The following is a 16,932-nucleotide window of genomic DNA, read 5'->3' on the forward strand; positions in this document are numbered from 1 at the left end:
GTGAAATATTTTTTGTGAAGAACCGTTTAACCGGATGTAATTCAAAGCATGTTCTTCTAATTAGTCATTCTTACTTACACTTTTAATGATCTAAAACGTGTAGTTTGTACACATTAACTATTATATTCGTTATATTATATGACACAAAGAGCCACATTTAAAATAAGTCCGCGAAACCGATGGTTTAAAACCCATGTGAACTGCATTACCCAGAATGCATCAAGTGATTTGTCGGTTTGCTTTACTCTCGCGGGCTTTGTTTTGATATGGCGGCAGGCTTCGAAACTTTTGTCTGTTATGGTTGTCTAAGGCTCGCTATCGCCCCAGCAACACTGCTTTTCGCCCATGTTACAGGTAATTCACATGTGTTATGACACTTTTACAAATGTTCCTAACTTGTGTGCCTCGTCACTACAGTGTAACGCCTATAAAAAACTTTATTCTGTCTCAAGTAAAACGCAGCCTGCTAACAACAGGCAGGTATCACCAAAGTAGCCAACATTTTAAATGGCATTTAAACCCGATGGACGACACCAACGTGTCTAACTATATTATATAGTAAACTCCATGTGTTGAATGTTGTCGCGCTGTCAATGATTCAGTCAGGCTGTTTTCAGAAGCCCCTGTGATTTAGTGAACTGTTGCTAACCAAACAAACGCTCATTTAAAACCGACATTAATGTCTCGTGACATGTCAAGGTGTCACATTTAACCGGTCCGAGCCAGGTAACCTTTCTTAGAAAATAAGATAATGTTACTTCAGCTTAAACCGGCTTCTATATATAGTTTTCTTGGATCTTTATTCACGCTGCGATTAACATTTAACCTGTAACGGTAACCATAATCTGTTCTCGCAAATCCCGGATTAGGGAGCCGCGGCCTGAGTCAGTGCGGTCAACATGTCATCTCCAGCCGGGCTTCACTTCTCCCAGGCAGACTTCTTGGCGCGGTGGATGCCAAGTAGCACCAGAGCCGGGGTTATCCTCAACCCTGGTCTGGACTTGGCTGGCTCCTTCCGGAACACCTCGGCTGTGGAATCCCCGTCACTGGAGCCAGACGACTCCTTTGCCTCAGACTTCAGCCCTCTGCCCGCCTCCGCAGACAGCAGCTGCATCGATGTGGATGGACATGGCCGATTACGTGGAGGAGAGAGGGCTGGGACTGATAGGCCAGTGAACGGTCAGTTCTCCGAGTCCCCGAGAAATCTAGATGGAGAGCTGGAGAGTTTGGAAGAGATGGCAAGCAAGTCCGATGATCTGCCTGTAAGAATGAAGCTGGAACAGGTAGGACAATTAGCACATTTTACAATCTGGCTGTGAAAATTAATACAGAAAATCTGTTTTCAGTAAGGATTCTCCCGAACAAGTACCTGAGATACCTGACCACACCAGCTGAAATAGACAGCTCTTCCCACTTCCATGTAATCTGACGGGATACACATCTGCCTTACAATTTAATGTTTCCATACCTAAGCAGATATTATGATATATTCTATCAAATCTTCTAGCTGTCGTGGTCTGTGGCTTAGAGAACACCTTTAATTATTTTAATCAGTATGCCCAGTTAAACAGCTCAATACATCAAACCAAATGGAAACAGGCCTGCAGCAATGTATTCATCATTAATGTCATCTGTTGATGTACTGAAAATTGTTTTGTGTGACTCCAGCGTTGATTAAATCAGCTGTTCCTGTTTGCTTAATACCCTCATCTCATTCACACTCACTTACTCACACACACACACACACACACACACACACACACACACACCTTGTGCTCTTCCTGCTACTCTTAGTGTTATTCCCTGAAGGCTATTTATGTCCGTAATGACTCAAACAGTGTCTGAAGTGTGAGTGCATTCGAGTCAGTTAGCACATTTAATATGTCATCTTAAGAGTATGTGTAGTGTACCCTAGCGGTGGGCAGCCACAAATATAGGAAAAAGGAAGAGTCTTGCTGTATTGTGAGGTAAAATCTAATATTGTATGTTCGTGCAGTTGAGACAGTGGCAGCAGCATATGCAGGAACAGCTTAAATCCCATCAGCTGGAGGAGCTGCTGCGTCTGCAGGAGGAGCAGCAGAGGCTGCTGGGAATGATGAATGGATCACAGGACTGCACAGGAGGTAAAAAAAAAAAGCGAAATTACTAGAATAACTGCAAATGTAAAGTAGAGTTGTACAGCAGCCAGCAAAGGCTACCATTAGTTCCACCAGATTGTTGACATGATTGGGAAAATAAATCTGTTCTGGGTGAACTTCTAATGTTGTATGTTTCCTACAGGCACGTGGAACTCCAGAGAAGATGATCAGGAACAGAGTGTCGATCCCAGCCATTTTCATGAACATGATGACACGTTTATACCAAGCAATGGTGTGAGTCTGACTGAGGACAACAGCAGAAAAGAAGATGCAGTCTTCTCTGACAGGTAAATACTTTTATGAAATTTTTTTAAGCATTAAAAAGAGACTCTCAAGAAGAGATGAACTAAGCAAACCATGCAACAAGCACCTACGAAGGTCTTTGTATGACTGTATTTCTTGACAAACTTGTCTGCATACGTTTGCTTTGTTTGCTTTCCAGACCTATTGAGGGTCAGAAGAAGACGTTTGAGGAGTTGTTGGAGGAGCAGCTGAGGCTGGAGGAGCAGAGGCTGAAGTCTGCCCAGCAACAGCAGGTCAGAAAATTTAACAATGGCCTCCATATAAACAGTAAAAAAAAATAAAAAAAAATCAGTCAGTACGGTAACACTGTATACAGTGTTCAAAGCTAGAGAGTTTGAAAGTCAAAATTCGAAATAAAGCAGAACCTTTAATTATGAGCCATTCATTTGATTTATAGCGTGGTGATATTGTAACATGATAATGTAATTGCAAGCAGAGCGTCTCCATATTGGTGCATTGCAGGAAGCTTTGTGGTGTTACTCTATAAAGTTGCTAAAATGCTTTTTTTGAATGCAGCAAATATCCAAATTCACATTTTATTCACATTATGTCTCCTCACCTGAACAGAGCCAAGATGGAGCTAAAGCTGTTGCCAAGCGGGCCTTTCTGAGGCGAGGCGAGGGTCTCTCAAGATTCACCAACAATCGTCAAGCCTTGTTGCCAAAAACAGAGGTGAAAAAGGACCCGAAGCCACAAGTCCAGGCCAGAGGAATGTCTCGCAGCAACTCAGAACCTGCATCTATCCAGAGAGGGAGCACAAACGCTGTCCAGCGGCTTCCTATCCAACGGAAAACTGCCACACTCAACAAGGAGAACCGGCAGAAAGGTCTCAGTCCGCCTCCTCAGGATATTAGAGTTGAGAGTAAGACAGCTCGGACAAGAGTTTTGGGGAGTCATCAAAGGCATAACACAGAAGGATCAGAGCTGATTCAAACTGAGCCAGGAGGTGGGCGAACCAAACAACATCAAATGGGGCAAGTAAAGGAGCAGAATAATAGGAAAGTGGCTCAGTCAGCTCAGGCTGCAAGGAACCCTTGTTACAGCACACAGCCCGACCCTGTGACCAAACAGGTGGGCATTGGAAGAGGGCCGGAGAAGGTTGAAAATGATGCGGCTAAAGAGACAGGAGTTCCACAGAATTCGTTTGAGTCGTCATTCCAGGAGAAGCTCCAGCGCTGGGAGTGTGACCGGCAGTTGGAAAGCATGGAGCTGGGAGAGTTTGAGCTGCTGGAGCAAGCTGCCGAGGAGCTGTCATTCTCATCCAACTCCTCCTTTGTCATAAAGGTGCTTTATTCAACTCATGAAGCAAGTATTTGCATAAAAACTTAATTGTACAAGCATGTTGTCTGAGTTGGAATTCCGGGATTGCAGAAAACAACCAATTGGTCTTGAATAAAGAAAAGATAAATAGAATTTTCAGTAGTTACAGACCTGATTGTGTGGATTTTTGTTTCCAGGATCATCCCATTATATTCTACCTGTTGAATGTAACTGTGTGGTTTTAAAGACTCTGTTTTGTACTTGCAGGTTCTTCAGATGGACCGGCTGCAGACTGCCAGGGGGCACCATCCACGGCGGCTTTCCTCCACTCCCATTAAGTCACCTCCCAAAGTTTCACGTCAGAGGTGCAGTAGTGTTGGTAGTATTGGTGATGTGGCATGTAAAATCAGGTCCATGAACTCAGAAGCATTTGTGATGACGACCAGAGACAATACACGTAAGAACAAAGTGAGCATTGGTGATAAGGAGGAACAGGACAGTGGGAGGGAAGTCGAGCACCTGAACTCTGATCTGTCTTCTTTAAGTGGCTCGGAATCTGAAGACCAGGAAGTGGCGGTCAAGCCACATTTGTATCTCAGAAGCTTTCCTGCACAGTCTGACCCGCCATACGACAAACGGTCGTATCAGGATGAGGACAGTTTCAGGGATTCAGCTTCAGATGTGACAGGAGTTGATGAAAGGGAGAGTGACAGCATCCTCAGCGCGGCTGACGAGTCCACTCTGCTGGAGGACAAAGACGGGCAGCAGGGTAGAGTTGTGTTTGATGACAATGACACGTGGAATGACCTGGAAGACACTGTCGGCAAAGCCAGTAACAGTAGAGGAGTTTATCCAGTTTCAAGGGCAACAGCCAGTGGAATCTCACCACCAGAGCGGACTCTATCGAGGAAAGTGGCAACAAGCAAAGTTGTGGAGCTGGATAAGGGCACAGTTATTGTTTCAGATAATCAGGAGCCAGATCCTCCTGCTCCTCCGGCCTCCCAGCTCATGACAAGATTGTTCCCCTCCCTAAAGCCGAAGACCCAGAGTGCACCTCTTCCTCCGCCTCCTGCTGCCCCTGCAGCTCCGGCTGCTGCTGAGTCCAAAAAACCAGAGGTGGAGACAGGTGAGACAAACACATGTAGTCTTTTGAAGGTCATAGCCTCCACCAGTAGTTTTATTCTCAGACAGAAAGCACTTTTTTGTGGCTGTTCACACATGAATAAGATTTTTCACTGAGACATGAAAACATAATGATACTTCCTCTTGCTTTCATTATTAAGGTGGTTGTTATTATTCTTCAGTTAGTGGATTATTCAGGTTTAAAGATATTCAGTTTACAATACAGCCATACTGATGGTGGATTTTGAGGCAGGTATTGATATTTTAATTTGTGTTTAAGTAATTCTTACATCTAGGGAGCTGATGCCAGTGAATGTTAGCATTTTTGACTGCTAAATTACTTGTAGAGTTAATCATAGATCAAAATGATTTTTTGTTGATCAACTAATGATTCCAACAAACATGTTAACACCTTCTTTCTTCTTCTTTTTCTTTGTGGTTTAAAGTTTACAGAAACTCAGTACAACAATACCTTGAGTATCTTTAGAGTATCTCAGATTCTAATGAACTGTCACTATTGTGCCATGTAAAGTATATTTAATCTGAAACTACCTAATCCCAGAAAACAACACTTATGAATTGTTTTGAGCCTTGAGGCCATATCTCAAAGGATTGTGAGAAGAATCATTTTGCTGACTGGTGATTTTTGCCACAGCAGAGTGTGAAACAGACTTGAGGTAATGTGTGAATTTGGGTATGTCCTTGTCCACAGGCCAGCAGGTCCAGTCTACACTGCTGAGGGAGAGACTGGTTGAGCTGGAGATTGAGATCGAGAGATTTAAGAAGGAGAATGCTGCGCTCGCCAAACTCAGACAGGAGAATGAGAAAAACCAGGAAAATCTCAGGTGATACATCTGTTTACACTTTGTGTGTGTGTGTTTTTCGTTGTGGATATTTTTTTTTTAAATAATGTCGTTTAACACCCTTTTAATGTACTTTCAAAACAGGTAACTTCCTGTTTGATGCTGTTTTAGATTTTCTATATATTTTTTATTTTTTTATTTTATGTGTGCCGGTTTTACGCTGAGGTGAGGCGATCCTTTATAAATCAAAATCAAACTGGAGTTACCAATTGTGGCAATCCTAAATACATCTTTTAAGATTCGTCCTTGGACAAGCATACAATTTTGTTCCAGGTCAGGTTCAAAGGTTCTGACATTTCTGAATGAGTTGTGCCAGCATTCTACAGATCATTAACTTTGTAATAGTTTGCTTACACAATAGAATTTGACAAAAATATATGGTACACAAAAACTGGTCACAAACGTTGTCTTTTTTGTGTTTTGTTTTTAAAGGAGTCATCACCCGGAAATCTCAATATCTCTCGTTAAATCATGCATATTGGTGTTGGACCTCAGTTGAAACTTGCCTGAAAAGCTGGAGTTTGAAAGTGGCTCATTTTTTTCGCTTTGGCTCTTTTTCCGAACAGGAATAGCGCACAATAGTGCGCGTTCCTAAAGCACGAGATTTTAACTCTGCTCCTGTGGTGACGTTACCACAGGAGGCTACTTGCATAAGCATCGGCTCACAGCCGTCCTCAGCCAGACTTTTCTGCTTATTTCTCTGTCATTTTCACGCCATACATCGTCACCGCCAGCATTAAAACTCAGGTCTTACATGTAAAACACGAGTGTGAAAAGTAAGAAGGAAAAAAAAAAGAATTTACCATTCAGAGACATCCTGCTGTAAACGTGTCTCTTCCACCGTAAGTGCCTGTTCACTCTCTCGTTCGGTTTCCGACTCCGGCTCGTACATAAATGCCTGAATTCCGTAAGGTTCGTCATTTAGTGTGTGCGCCATGACAGCGGGCTGTTTATGTTTTGGAGTCTGTGTGCATGCAGACTAGCCTCCGATTCCGGCTCTGTCCTTCCTGCGGCCAATCAACGCGCGCCTCATTACATATTAATACAATGCACATCCGGACCAGTCAAGGGACTCTGAAAGATGATCACTTGGGTGACTCTGTTGAAACATGCACTTCTTTATTCTCTTTAATCATGTCCAGTTTTGGGAACAGATATTTTGATGATTTATGGGTTTGTGTCTACTGGGCTGTTTGATTGATGTCTGCTTTATCGTTGTTTTTGTAGGAAAGAGCTTTTGGAGTTTGAGCAGATGAAAGCAGAGGAGCTGGCCAAGTTTGAGGAGTACAAGAAGGAGGAGAACAGGAAGCTGCAGAAGGAGCGCAAATTGTTTGAGAAGCATGCGTCAGCCGCCAGAGCCATCCCCGACAAGAAGGAACGAGAAGAGATTCAGGTGACCCAGGATCAAAACTCGCAAGATGAGATGCTGATATCAGCAATGTATATTTTAATAACCGGGAATGATAAAACCAGTGAATTATTTAGAATAACATAAATGTGCACACAATGTGAAAGCATTCGATGATCAGTTGACTCAAAAATTAATTTCAGTTTATAGTATTGCTACTAGGTATTGGTATGGATCAGAATTGCAATATTGTTTAGTTGCTAATAATTCATATAAGATCATTAACAAGGTTCCAGTTTTACATTACAGTGTTTACAGTGAGTTCTACAGTACAGACTTTTTACCTCTTTTTGGGAATTGTTTTCCTAAAAACTTCTTTATTGTACTTTGGGCGGGGCAAAATGGCCAAAAATTGAATCTCCGATTTTTTTCACACCAAACTCGATTTACGATTTGAATTAATTATTTTTTCCTTCTCAAAAACAAACTACAAATGACAAAGAAATTATTAAAAGCATTGCTTTCATTTTAATGCTTTTATTGGGCACAAATAAAACAAATTGCCATTTTAAACAGTGCACCTTCAAACTCACTTGAAATAAAATGTGTCTCTTTTGGATAAAATGCTTTTGTAAACATAAATTTAACTTGTCAGATTGCATGTTTTTATAAAATCAGATCAGTTTCCCCATTTGGATTGATAAAGAGTGAACATAATTTTCATCAAATTCTTTTTTTGCAACAGGTGCCTTTTGTTTACAAACAGTATTTTGTATCCCTGAAGATATGTAAACTAAATTAAACATCTGCATGCACTGCATAGTATCACATGTTGGTAGATGTACAGGACATGAGGTGTGTGCTTGCTGTCTTTTTTTTTTTTTTTTTTTTACACATTTTAGCTTCGTAGCACAAAACCATATCACAAACCTGGGGTAGAAAGTTTTCAGCATGTGGATGAACCTCCGGCTTTTCCACTGTATATACGAGCACCAAATCTTTAGCAATATGCAACGTGACTGCATCTGTAAAAGCTGTCCGCTAGGACCCTTTCTTCTCATACGAGACACAGTGATTAAATGATTTTTGCTTATGTTGACTGCTTTATAGCAGGGGCTTGTGGGCTGCCACACTCCAGTACATCTCGTAGTGAACAAATGTCCCACTGTGATACATGCGTCTGTTTGAGATGGTCCGATGGCACAAAACCAGGCTACTAACCAGACAGTGCCTTTTTAGGAATGAACTCTTGGCTTGCTGCCATGTTGTTGTGTTTGTTTCTCTGTGGAAAGTCAATGCTGGAGATGAACTACGGGAGCCCATGAGGAGCGGCCGCGGGGCAAATTAAAGAGAAAATCGATTTAAATTTTTTAGAATCGTCCCAAACCACAAACTCGAAATTTATCGACTTTACCGATGTATCGCCCAGCCCTAATTGTACTTGTGTGATTACCTAAAAAGTAGCTGACCACAAAAAGAAGCTACTATCTGTGAAATCTTGAAAAAGGTTGAACTCCCCTTGAATCTGTGCTTGTCCTCTGCCAGGCGTTGAAGCAGCAGCTGCTCTCCCTGCAGGAAGAGGTGAGGGGGAAGGAGAGTCGCTGGGCTTCCACACAGAGCCGACTGAGGCAACAGATCGACTCCCTCAGGCAGGAGAACACTTCTCTCCAAGGCGAGGTACCCACCTGACCTCTGACCTTTGACCCTTTCACCCCATTCACACCTGTTTGCATTATCTGGTCGTGCATCTGTTGAGTTTCTAAGCACACCTTCTCTTTTAATTCCAGATTCAAATGATGGAAAAGCTCCGCATCAGTGCCTGGAAGAAAAACCCTGTCAGTGCAGAGAAGGACAAAGAACCCAAGGACAGTCCCAGAATGTTTGAGAACAGTGTGTCAGCTGTGACCAAAGGAGTGAAATTTGCTGTGAGCATGTATTATATTTTTTATTTGTTATATTCACCTTCTCTGAGTCACAATTGTTCTCAATTGTACGATAACAAAAATAAATATGCTCCGTCTTAACTGATTGTACTGAAACTGAAATCAGACATTTCAAACAAGTACGACTTGGACATTGTGGGAAGAGTAATGGGTCCATCATAGTTATTTATGTTATCTTCTCACTTTCACACAATTCATGATGTCTCTTTGGTAGTTCCCAGTCTTTCATTGACCAAATGTCACTTCAGTATCTCTCTTCAGATTTTTTTTTGCATCTTTGTATAATAATGAAATCACTAGTTCTCTGTCGTTGTTCTCAGAGTCCACTTGACTCCAGAGGATGCAGCACAATCAGCAGCAGCCCTCCACAGAGCAGCGCTGCTGCAGCCACTAGAAGAGGCTCCAGGGAGAGAAGTCAGGCTGCTTCAGGTACAGTTTAAATTCACAAGGAGATTTCTACTGCTTAAAATAATGGACACATGGTTTTGGGAGTTATAGGTTTTTGCATACTTTGAAGTACCTATCGTGAATATTTTAACAAGACATCACATAATCACACTCTTGAATGTAAAAGGGGTTGCATGTAGTGAAGATCCAACTCATTAGTTCCCCTCAGCTTTATGGAACATCATAGTGACTTTCAGCTCATACATTTTGATTTTCCAGCTCACCACTTCACCATTTTGGTTCACTCTCACTGCTCTTGGGGGCGGGGGTCACTTTTCACTGCAGTGTGAAGCTTTGTTCAGTAGCAAAAGCATTGTGTAGCATTTGACAGCTAACGAGACAGATATGAGACCAGAAAGGGAGTAAAAGGAGATTATAGGACTGGACAGGTGGTTGGGCTGGACACCACTCCAAATGAATGATAATGTTACTCTTTATTCGATAGATGAGTTATTTTGGTAACTCTTTACTCTTTGATAATATGTCAGTGTTGAAATTACTGCATTTTTTTTTTTTACTGCAAGTTAAAACATTTTTTGACAGGTAGAAAATGGCCAATTTTATAATGTTTGTGGAAATAAGTCCTCCTGATTTTAGGAATGGGTTCCTTTATGTTGTGTTCAGTGTGTCCTGAAGTTTCTCTCAATCAATCCTTGATTTATAAAAGTTTGATGTTGGAACCAATGTTGTAATAGTTGAGAATGATAATTTTTTTTCTGTTTTGTGTGGACTGTCAGCAGGGATAAAGAGCAGCCTTAGGAGGCCAGGCTCCTTCTCCTCAGCCTCCTCTTCATCCTCATTGCCTGACAGGAAGACAGAGGAGAGGTCGACCCCCGCCAGCAAGAGTCAGAACAAATCTCCAAACCAAGAACACTCGCACAACTGCTCTCCGGTGAGAAATGTTTTTAGTGCTGTTCTCTCTCTGGTGTAACAAATCTATACATATTTATTATAGATGTAATCTGTACTGGAAAACTAGCTGAAGCTAATTTACAGCTCAAGATCCTGTTCAGAGTCTGTTGACAGTCGGTTCAGCCAGTCACCATGTTTATTTACCTTCTTATTCTGTTCAAGCCAGAGTGCTGCTGGAGACTGGACATGCTGCTGTCTTTCAGGGCTCAGTCACTCCAGCCATCTTTAATTCTTTGCTGTTTGTTTGACATATTATAATTGTAGAAAAGAGATTCACCGCCAAAAGAACCAGAGTGCAGTGAGGCTGAAGAGGCAGAAGAAGCTCAGGAGGTTATCACGCATCCTGATGGGAAGGTGAGAAAGTGGAACGATGTCATTGGACTCAGTCAAAATATTCTATAGTGTGTTTGCTCATGGCAGTAAAGGAACATGTCCCCCAGAGCAACAGTGTGGCTCACTGATGGTTTGTCGGCATTAGTGGAGCACTAGAATAAGATTTATCAGGCTTCAAATGTACAGAAAATCTTGTCGAATACATTTAGTGTTGGTTTTGGGCCTTTCACTTTATTCCCACTGAGTGAAAACATATCCCAACGACTTAAACTCCAGGTCTCTGCTGACTTTGTCAAGGCTTCCACTGGTCAGTCAGCATGAAAGTTTTTATGAGAGTTGGATTTTACTCCATGCAGAAAAAAACCACAGGCAGGTTTCGAACTCCTGGTTCAAGCAGGCTAATGTTCCAAATTAAGATTACCAAAACAAGATATTTAACAAAGCTAATAAATAGCCGACCTGAGCTGACTTTAATTTTTAACCCTGTGAGGATGTCACTTGGACATCAGTAGTAAACATTGAAAAGATGTCTGAAGAACTTTCATTCTGGCTCTCCAGTGGAAGAGTTTTCAACTTTGTAAAAGATGTTGAAATGCCAGTAGCTGTATCAGAACAACTTCATATTAACACCATTTTGTCAGTGAGTTTGTTTGGTGTTATTGATGAGTAGACTGCTGATAAAACCTGGTCGTGATCCTTCCAGATAGAGAAGGTTCTGGCCGGCGGTGATCGTCTTATTACCTTCCCCAACGGGACCAGGAAGGAGGTGTCAGCAGACGGACTGACGGTCAAAGTCACCTTCTTCAACGGAGACACCAAGCAGATCACAGCTGACCAGAGAGTGGTGAGACGTTTACATTTTGCCCAAAAAACTGCATTCAGCCTTCATATCCAGACAAATAAGTGAGAGTGTGTAGTGGTACAGTGAGCCGGGGAACGTTTGCTGAGTGAGCTTTTTGATAGTTAAAAACATTCACTGTGTTCCTGGGAGCCGCTGGACATGATGCACCCCGCTCAGAGGTGGAACTGTTGGAGGAGGAGAGGGGGTGTCTGACTAACCTTGTTAGATTTAGATTTTCTTGGTTGAGATTTAAACACAGGAGAACCAGATGTGGTCAGCAAGCTCCCACCAAAACAAAAAAAATGACGATGATGCAATGATCCACCTTCAAGGTCTTCATTGTTTTCTCCTGCGCCTGAACCCAGCTGGGGTTCAGAGTGTTCACCACCAACTGTCTTTGCTGAGATTTGAACACAAATATGTTACTTGCGTAAATAATTAAAATATTATTATTTACCATTATTCATATGAGCTAAAAAGACTCTTTGCAGGAAATGGATTTGTTCTTTTGAAGTGATTGAGGGCACCTTGTCAAAATAAATTGTTGTGCTTAAAGGGCAGCAGGTGTCATTAGTCTTGAAATAAAGATTAATTGCCTTACGTAGAGAACATGTTTTACATTTTCCAATGAGGCTTAATTATTCTGGAAACTTATTTTCAGTGTTAATGAAGAAAATGTTGCAAGTCTATAAATAAAAACTCCTGGCTGCGACGTTTATGTGGACCTTGAGTTCATCTTAAATTGTACTTTTAACTTGTAAATCAAAACTTTGAATTTGAGAGATCACAGTTGAATTTGAGCGGTCTCCGTAACACCTGTTAGACATCTGAGAGTATCTGCTGGTGACACTTGTAACACGACTCTACTCCCTGTGCTCAGATCTACTACTACGCTGAAGCCCAGACGACACACATCACCTACCCAGATGGGATGGAGGTGCTGCACTTCCCCAACAACCAGACGGGTAAGAGCAGATGCTCACTCGAGAGCACATCTGTAAAATGTGATCATGGATAGTATTTGACACTGAGAGGGTTCTTATTGTGTGTCACATAATAAATAAGGAGTCATTTTGGCAGCGGTGGGATAAGAACTCAGACCTTCTACTTAAGTAAATTTAAAGTAATTTTTTGATTATATTTTGTTTTGATATTTGAAAATGCGAAGTAAATACCGCTTTCAAATAAACAGGTCAAAGTTCCCTCTTCCCTCTCAGTAGTAGAAGTATAGCAAGAAGGATAACATGAGAGTAAATCAAGTTCTTGTACCTGAACTGTTCTGAAGTTACTCTCATCACTGGAGTTTGTCACAGTGCAGTTATCAGGTTGTTTTTATTTCACTTTATTAATCCAGTTGACAAGTGGTTGGAAAAACAAAGACTTTATATGTCCTGGCTTCACTTGTAAATGAACTACACTGAAAATGAAGTCAAAAAACAAAAGATGATTGCTGCACGGTTATGATGGCACTGTATGGTACGTTACACTTTGTTACATTTCTGCTCCAGAAAAGCATTTCTCAGACGGCCGTAAGGAAATCACCTTCCCAGACCAGACGGTCAAGAACCTGTTTCCCAACGGCAGAGAGGAGAGCGTGCTGACAGATGGCACCATCATACAGGTCAACCCGTAAGTAGAGACCACAGCGCTGGCTCGTCTTTCTGCCTCTTGCCAAATCCAAATCCACCAAACGTCTAGGGGGAGAACTGTACTGTACATCAGCTGTTGAGGAAACACGATACTTTTTATTTAAAGCTGCTCACTATGGTCCAGTTTTGCGGCTTCCTGCTGGCAGAGACGAATAGTGGTGAAATTAAACCGATGTGATAAGCTTATGATACTGTTACAAAATGGTCCAGTTGTCCGGTCTGTTTGGCCTGTCACTCTTTACATAAAGGCTTTGTCTACTTGCAGCTGTTTGTCATGTTTAAGATTGCCGAGTTGTCACACCACAGGGACATTTACTCCCTAAATTTCCAAGAACTTATCCTTCAAATATTCCACAAAAATCAGAGAAAAAAAAAGAAGACACCTTTATGTAGTAGGACTGTTAAGCTGATAACACATTGAGTTTATTTCTATGTTCAAGTCTCACCTTGAATGAAAACTAACTGGGTGTGACTTTGTGCTGCCTCTCTCAGGGACGGCACCAAGGAGATCCTTTTCAACACAGGCCAGAAGGAGATCCACACGGCCGACTACAAGAGGAGGGAGTATCCAGATGGCACCGTGAAGACGGTCTACGCTGACGGCAAGCAGGAAACGCACTACCCCAACGGACGACTCAGGATCAAAGACAAAGATGGCAACGTCATCGTGGACAACAGACCTTAGAGACGGTGTCTCACAGCAAATTAAAGATTTCAGGATCCTAAGGCTGATTTCTGAACTATGATTTCCAAAGACTTGCCAAAAGTCTCAAACAAGTCAGACTAGAATCAAGTGTCTCTCTTGCTCCCCCCTAATGTTTTCACCTGTGTTGGTATGCAGGGTTTTTAAAATCACTCTCCAGATGGACACACCTCCGCTGCTACACCTACGCTACGTCCATCTGTATGGCAGCTGATTTGTTGTTAACACCTTTTTAGATTACAGTCAGTGAAGCACAGCACGTCTCCTTGAAGTTTGGCAAATGTCTTGAATGCAATTCTGTTCACATAAATTATTTACTCATTTATTTTTATTTGCACATCACCACCACTGATGAGTTAAAACAAGTTACAGACAGAGCAGAGCTCTGCAGTGCTACTAGTGGTTAAAAACTCCACAGGAACATTCAGACTTCTTACATGTATTCTCAACCACAAGTTGCACAGCCATAAATGAAATGTAGCAGTGTGTCGACAAACGCAGGACTGCTGGCACATGGACATGGATGTAAACAATATGGATCTCAAACTGGCTTCACAATGTTTTATGAGGAAGGAAATGCATTCAGTATATTCTTTTTACTTCAAAGATACAAACAAAACTTTTCCTGGACAAAAACTTTGCAAGAAAACTCAACAAGGCACCTTTAATGTATCTAAGGGTTGTAGGATTATTTCAGGTCTTAAAAGGTGTTCATCGTTTGCAATGAAATCCCTTCTTTATTCCGTTTGGCAGTCTTGTTTGTAGCAGGGTGCTTTGGCCCATTACCTACCACCAGACCTCATTCAGTCCTATTGTTTAGATATTCACATATTCACTGTTTACATTTTCAGTGAAGGCCTGGGAGGAGAAATGCTGAACAGAAACAAAATGTCACCTGTGCAGCAGTGTTTTTCTGTTTTAAGTGTTTGTTTACAACTATTTTAATTTGTAAAAATGTTAAATACATATTTATTTTCTTAGCTGACTGTACATTTTTTGTAAAATAAATTTTAACCTTTTTTCCACACGTTTAATTGAGTTTTCACAGCGTTCTAAACCACAATGAACGACACGAACAGTAAGATATACAGTCGGATACAAAGCAGAAAAAACTGTTGGAGTTATTTCAATATTCTTACTGTTATACTATAATTACACATTTATTTAGTCTGTGTCATAAGCCATATAGATGTTCTATTTATTTTCCAGTTCTTATTGAATCAATCCACTTTAACTCTGAGGGTGTGTCAGTTATTAACAATATTTCCCAGATACATGAAAGGGCAAGTATTTGGGATTTCATATCTGAGAATAGATTTTATAACTGTAGTTTCATTTACCCAACACAACCTTTTATTTGAAAAGTTCCAGAAAATGTGCAAAATGTAAGCCTTTATACGCCCAAACAGCCTCCGACACTGTTGTTGTGCAGCACGCAAGCAGCATTCTTCCAGTAGAATTCCCTCCATACTACTGAAGTTGTGGATGTACATTGTGTCTTGTAAATTTGATACCATTCTTCGTCGTAATTTGAGTCTCCAACTCTTCCCTTCCCATATTTGCTTTCATATAGAGCTTTGAATCCTGAAAACTGAGATGAACCGAGGTTTCTTCTGCTTGTATGAATCCACAATCACTCCAATCACCTTATTCGAAGTGCCAACTGGTTTTTCCCCTTATCTCTTTTTGAAAGTAGTCTCTTAACTGCATGTACTGATAAAGATTGTTCCATACATTTTGCTTTGAATCTTATAAGCATTTAAAATTCTGACTGTACATTTAGCAGTTATTCCTTTCTGTGCCCATTCTCTGAATGTTGGGTCATGCACCACTGGCTTAAAATTTTGACTCCTGCTCTTGGCTTTTTACTATTCCAGATAAATTTAGAGATCAACCTGCACCAGGCAATGCATATGTTTTTGGGAATATTCATTAGGAGAGATAAATATAGTAGCTTAAGTAGGATAATCATCTTAACCGTGTATTCTGGCACTGAAGTCTAAAGGGAGTGTAGAACACCTCTCAACATATTTTTGGATGGTTTCATACAAGTTGCAAAGTGTTTCAGTGTTTTAGTTAAAGTTATGCTGTGATACTATATTGTTGATTCCTAAAGAGTTCCATTTAAAGAGGTAATATTATTATTTTTGGGGTTTTACATTTCCTGTACTGTGTTATGTTGCATTTTTGTGCACGTAAAAGGTCTGCCAAATGAAGTCTACAGTCCACACCAAACGGGGATACAGTAATCACTGCTCGTGCACTACCTGAAACGCCTGGTGTGGAATCGAGCCATTACTTCCATCACTTATGTGCGTCACTATGTGAAAGGTGTAAATATATACACTCCAGTCAGTTGGCAGACATACAGTTGCTACTGCTGTAGCAGTGTTATTTTAGATCATGTGTTATTTTAGGCCATCCCTACTCTGCCTCTGATTGGCTACATCCTTTATTAAATAATGTGCATGTGCCTCTCTCACCAATGATTGAGCTGCTCACTCTGTAGAAAAACGGAGTTTAAGACACAATGTGTAAAAGGGAGGCTGCAGCAATGCACCACATGAGAAAATAATGAACATTTAAGTATGTAAAGCTATTCTACTAGGACCCCCAAAATAAAAGTATGCACCTGAAAATTAACACAATATGACCCCTTAATTTAGTGTAAACAAGGCACTTTGTCAGTAATATAGGAGTTCAATGACTCTGTGCAAGTGCTCAAATAGAAGTGGACACATAAAACATCTGCAAGAGTCATTGTGTCCTGCCTTGCTCAATGTCTGAGGCAGTATAAGGACATTTGATAAGAATGTGTATGCATTGTATAGTTGTATCAGCAACAACTTAACAAGCACAGTAGGAATATTTATGTAATATGCGTCCTGCAAACAATAAGGCTATAATATAGACAATACACCACATGAGCTCATTTCAATTTATTGGAACCTCAAAATATACAGCCATCTTCTTGTGTCACTCCACAGGAAGTCAAATTTAAACCTTTTCTAAATTATTATTCTTATTGAGCTTCAAGAATGTATTTACAAAGAAAACACAGTGAGTCTAG

General features: G+C 41.0%; 1 protein-coding gene across 2 annotated transcripts; it reads left to right on the forward strand.

The window, feature by feature from the left end:
• Positions 1–203: 203 nt before the first annotated feature.
• cpap (centrosome assembly and centriole elongation protein) lies at positions 204–14,896 on the forward strand. 2 transcript variants are annotated; one of them, XM_030429535.1, is made up of 18 exons: positions 204–354; positions 870–1,283; positions 1,997–2,123; positions 2,281–2,425; positions 2,581–2,674; positions 3,009–3,725; positions 3,969–4,827; positions 5,536–5,668; positions 6,914–7,079; positions 8,580–8,711; positions 8,822–8,959; positions 9,298–9,406; positions 10,162–10,316; positions 10,601–10,690; positions 11,373–11,513; positions 12,391–12,475; positions 13,019–13,139; positions 13,652–14,896. In XM_030429535.1, exons 2-18 carry the CDS (start codon positions 900–902, stop codon positions 13,842–13,844), a joined length of 3,789 nt encoding a protein of 1,262 aa, XP_030285395.1. In that variant the 5' UTR covers positions 204–354; positions 870–899; the 3' UTR covers positions 13,845–14,896. The 2 variants fall into 2 exon arrangements, with proteins under 2 accessions (XP_030285395.1, XP_030285396.1); XM_030429536.1 differs by having other exon boundaries at positions 10,165–10,316.
• The last annotated feature ends 2,036 nt before the right edge of the window (positions 14,897–16,932 follow it).

Source organism: Sparus aurata, chromosome 9 (assembly GCF_900880675.1).
Source record: "Sparus aurata chromosome 9, fSpaAur1.1, whole genome shotgun sequence".
In the NCBI taxonomy this organism is placed as follows: domain Eukaryota; kingdom Metazoa; phylum Chordata; class Actinopteri; order Spariformes; family Sparidae; genus Sparus; species Sparus aurata.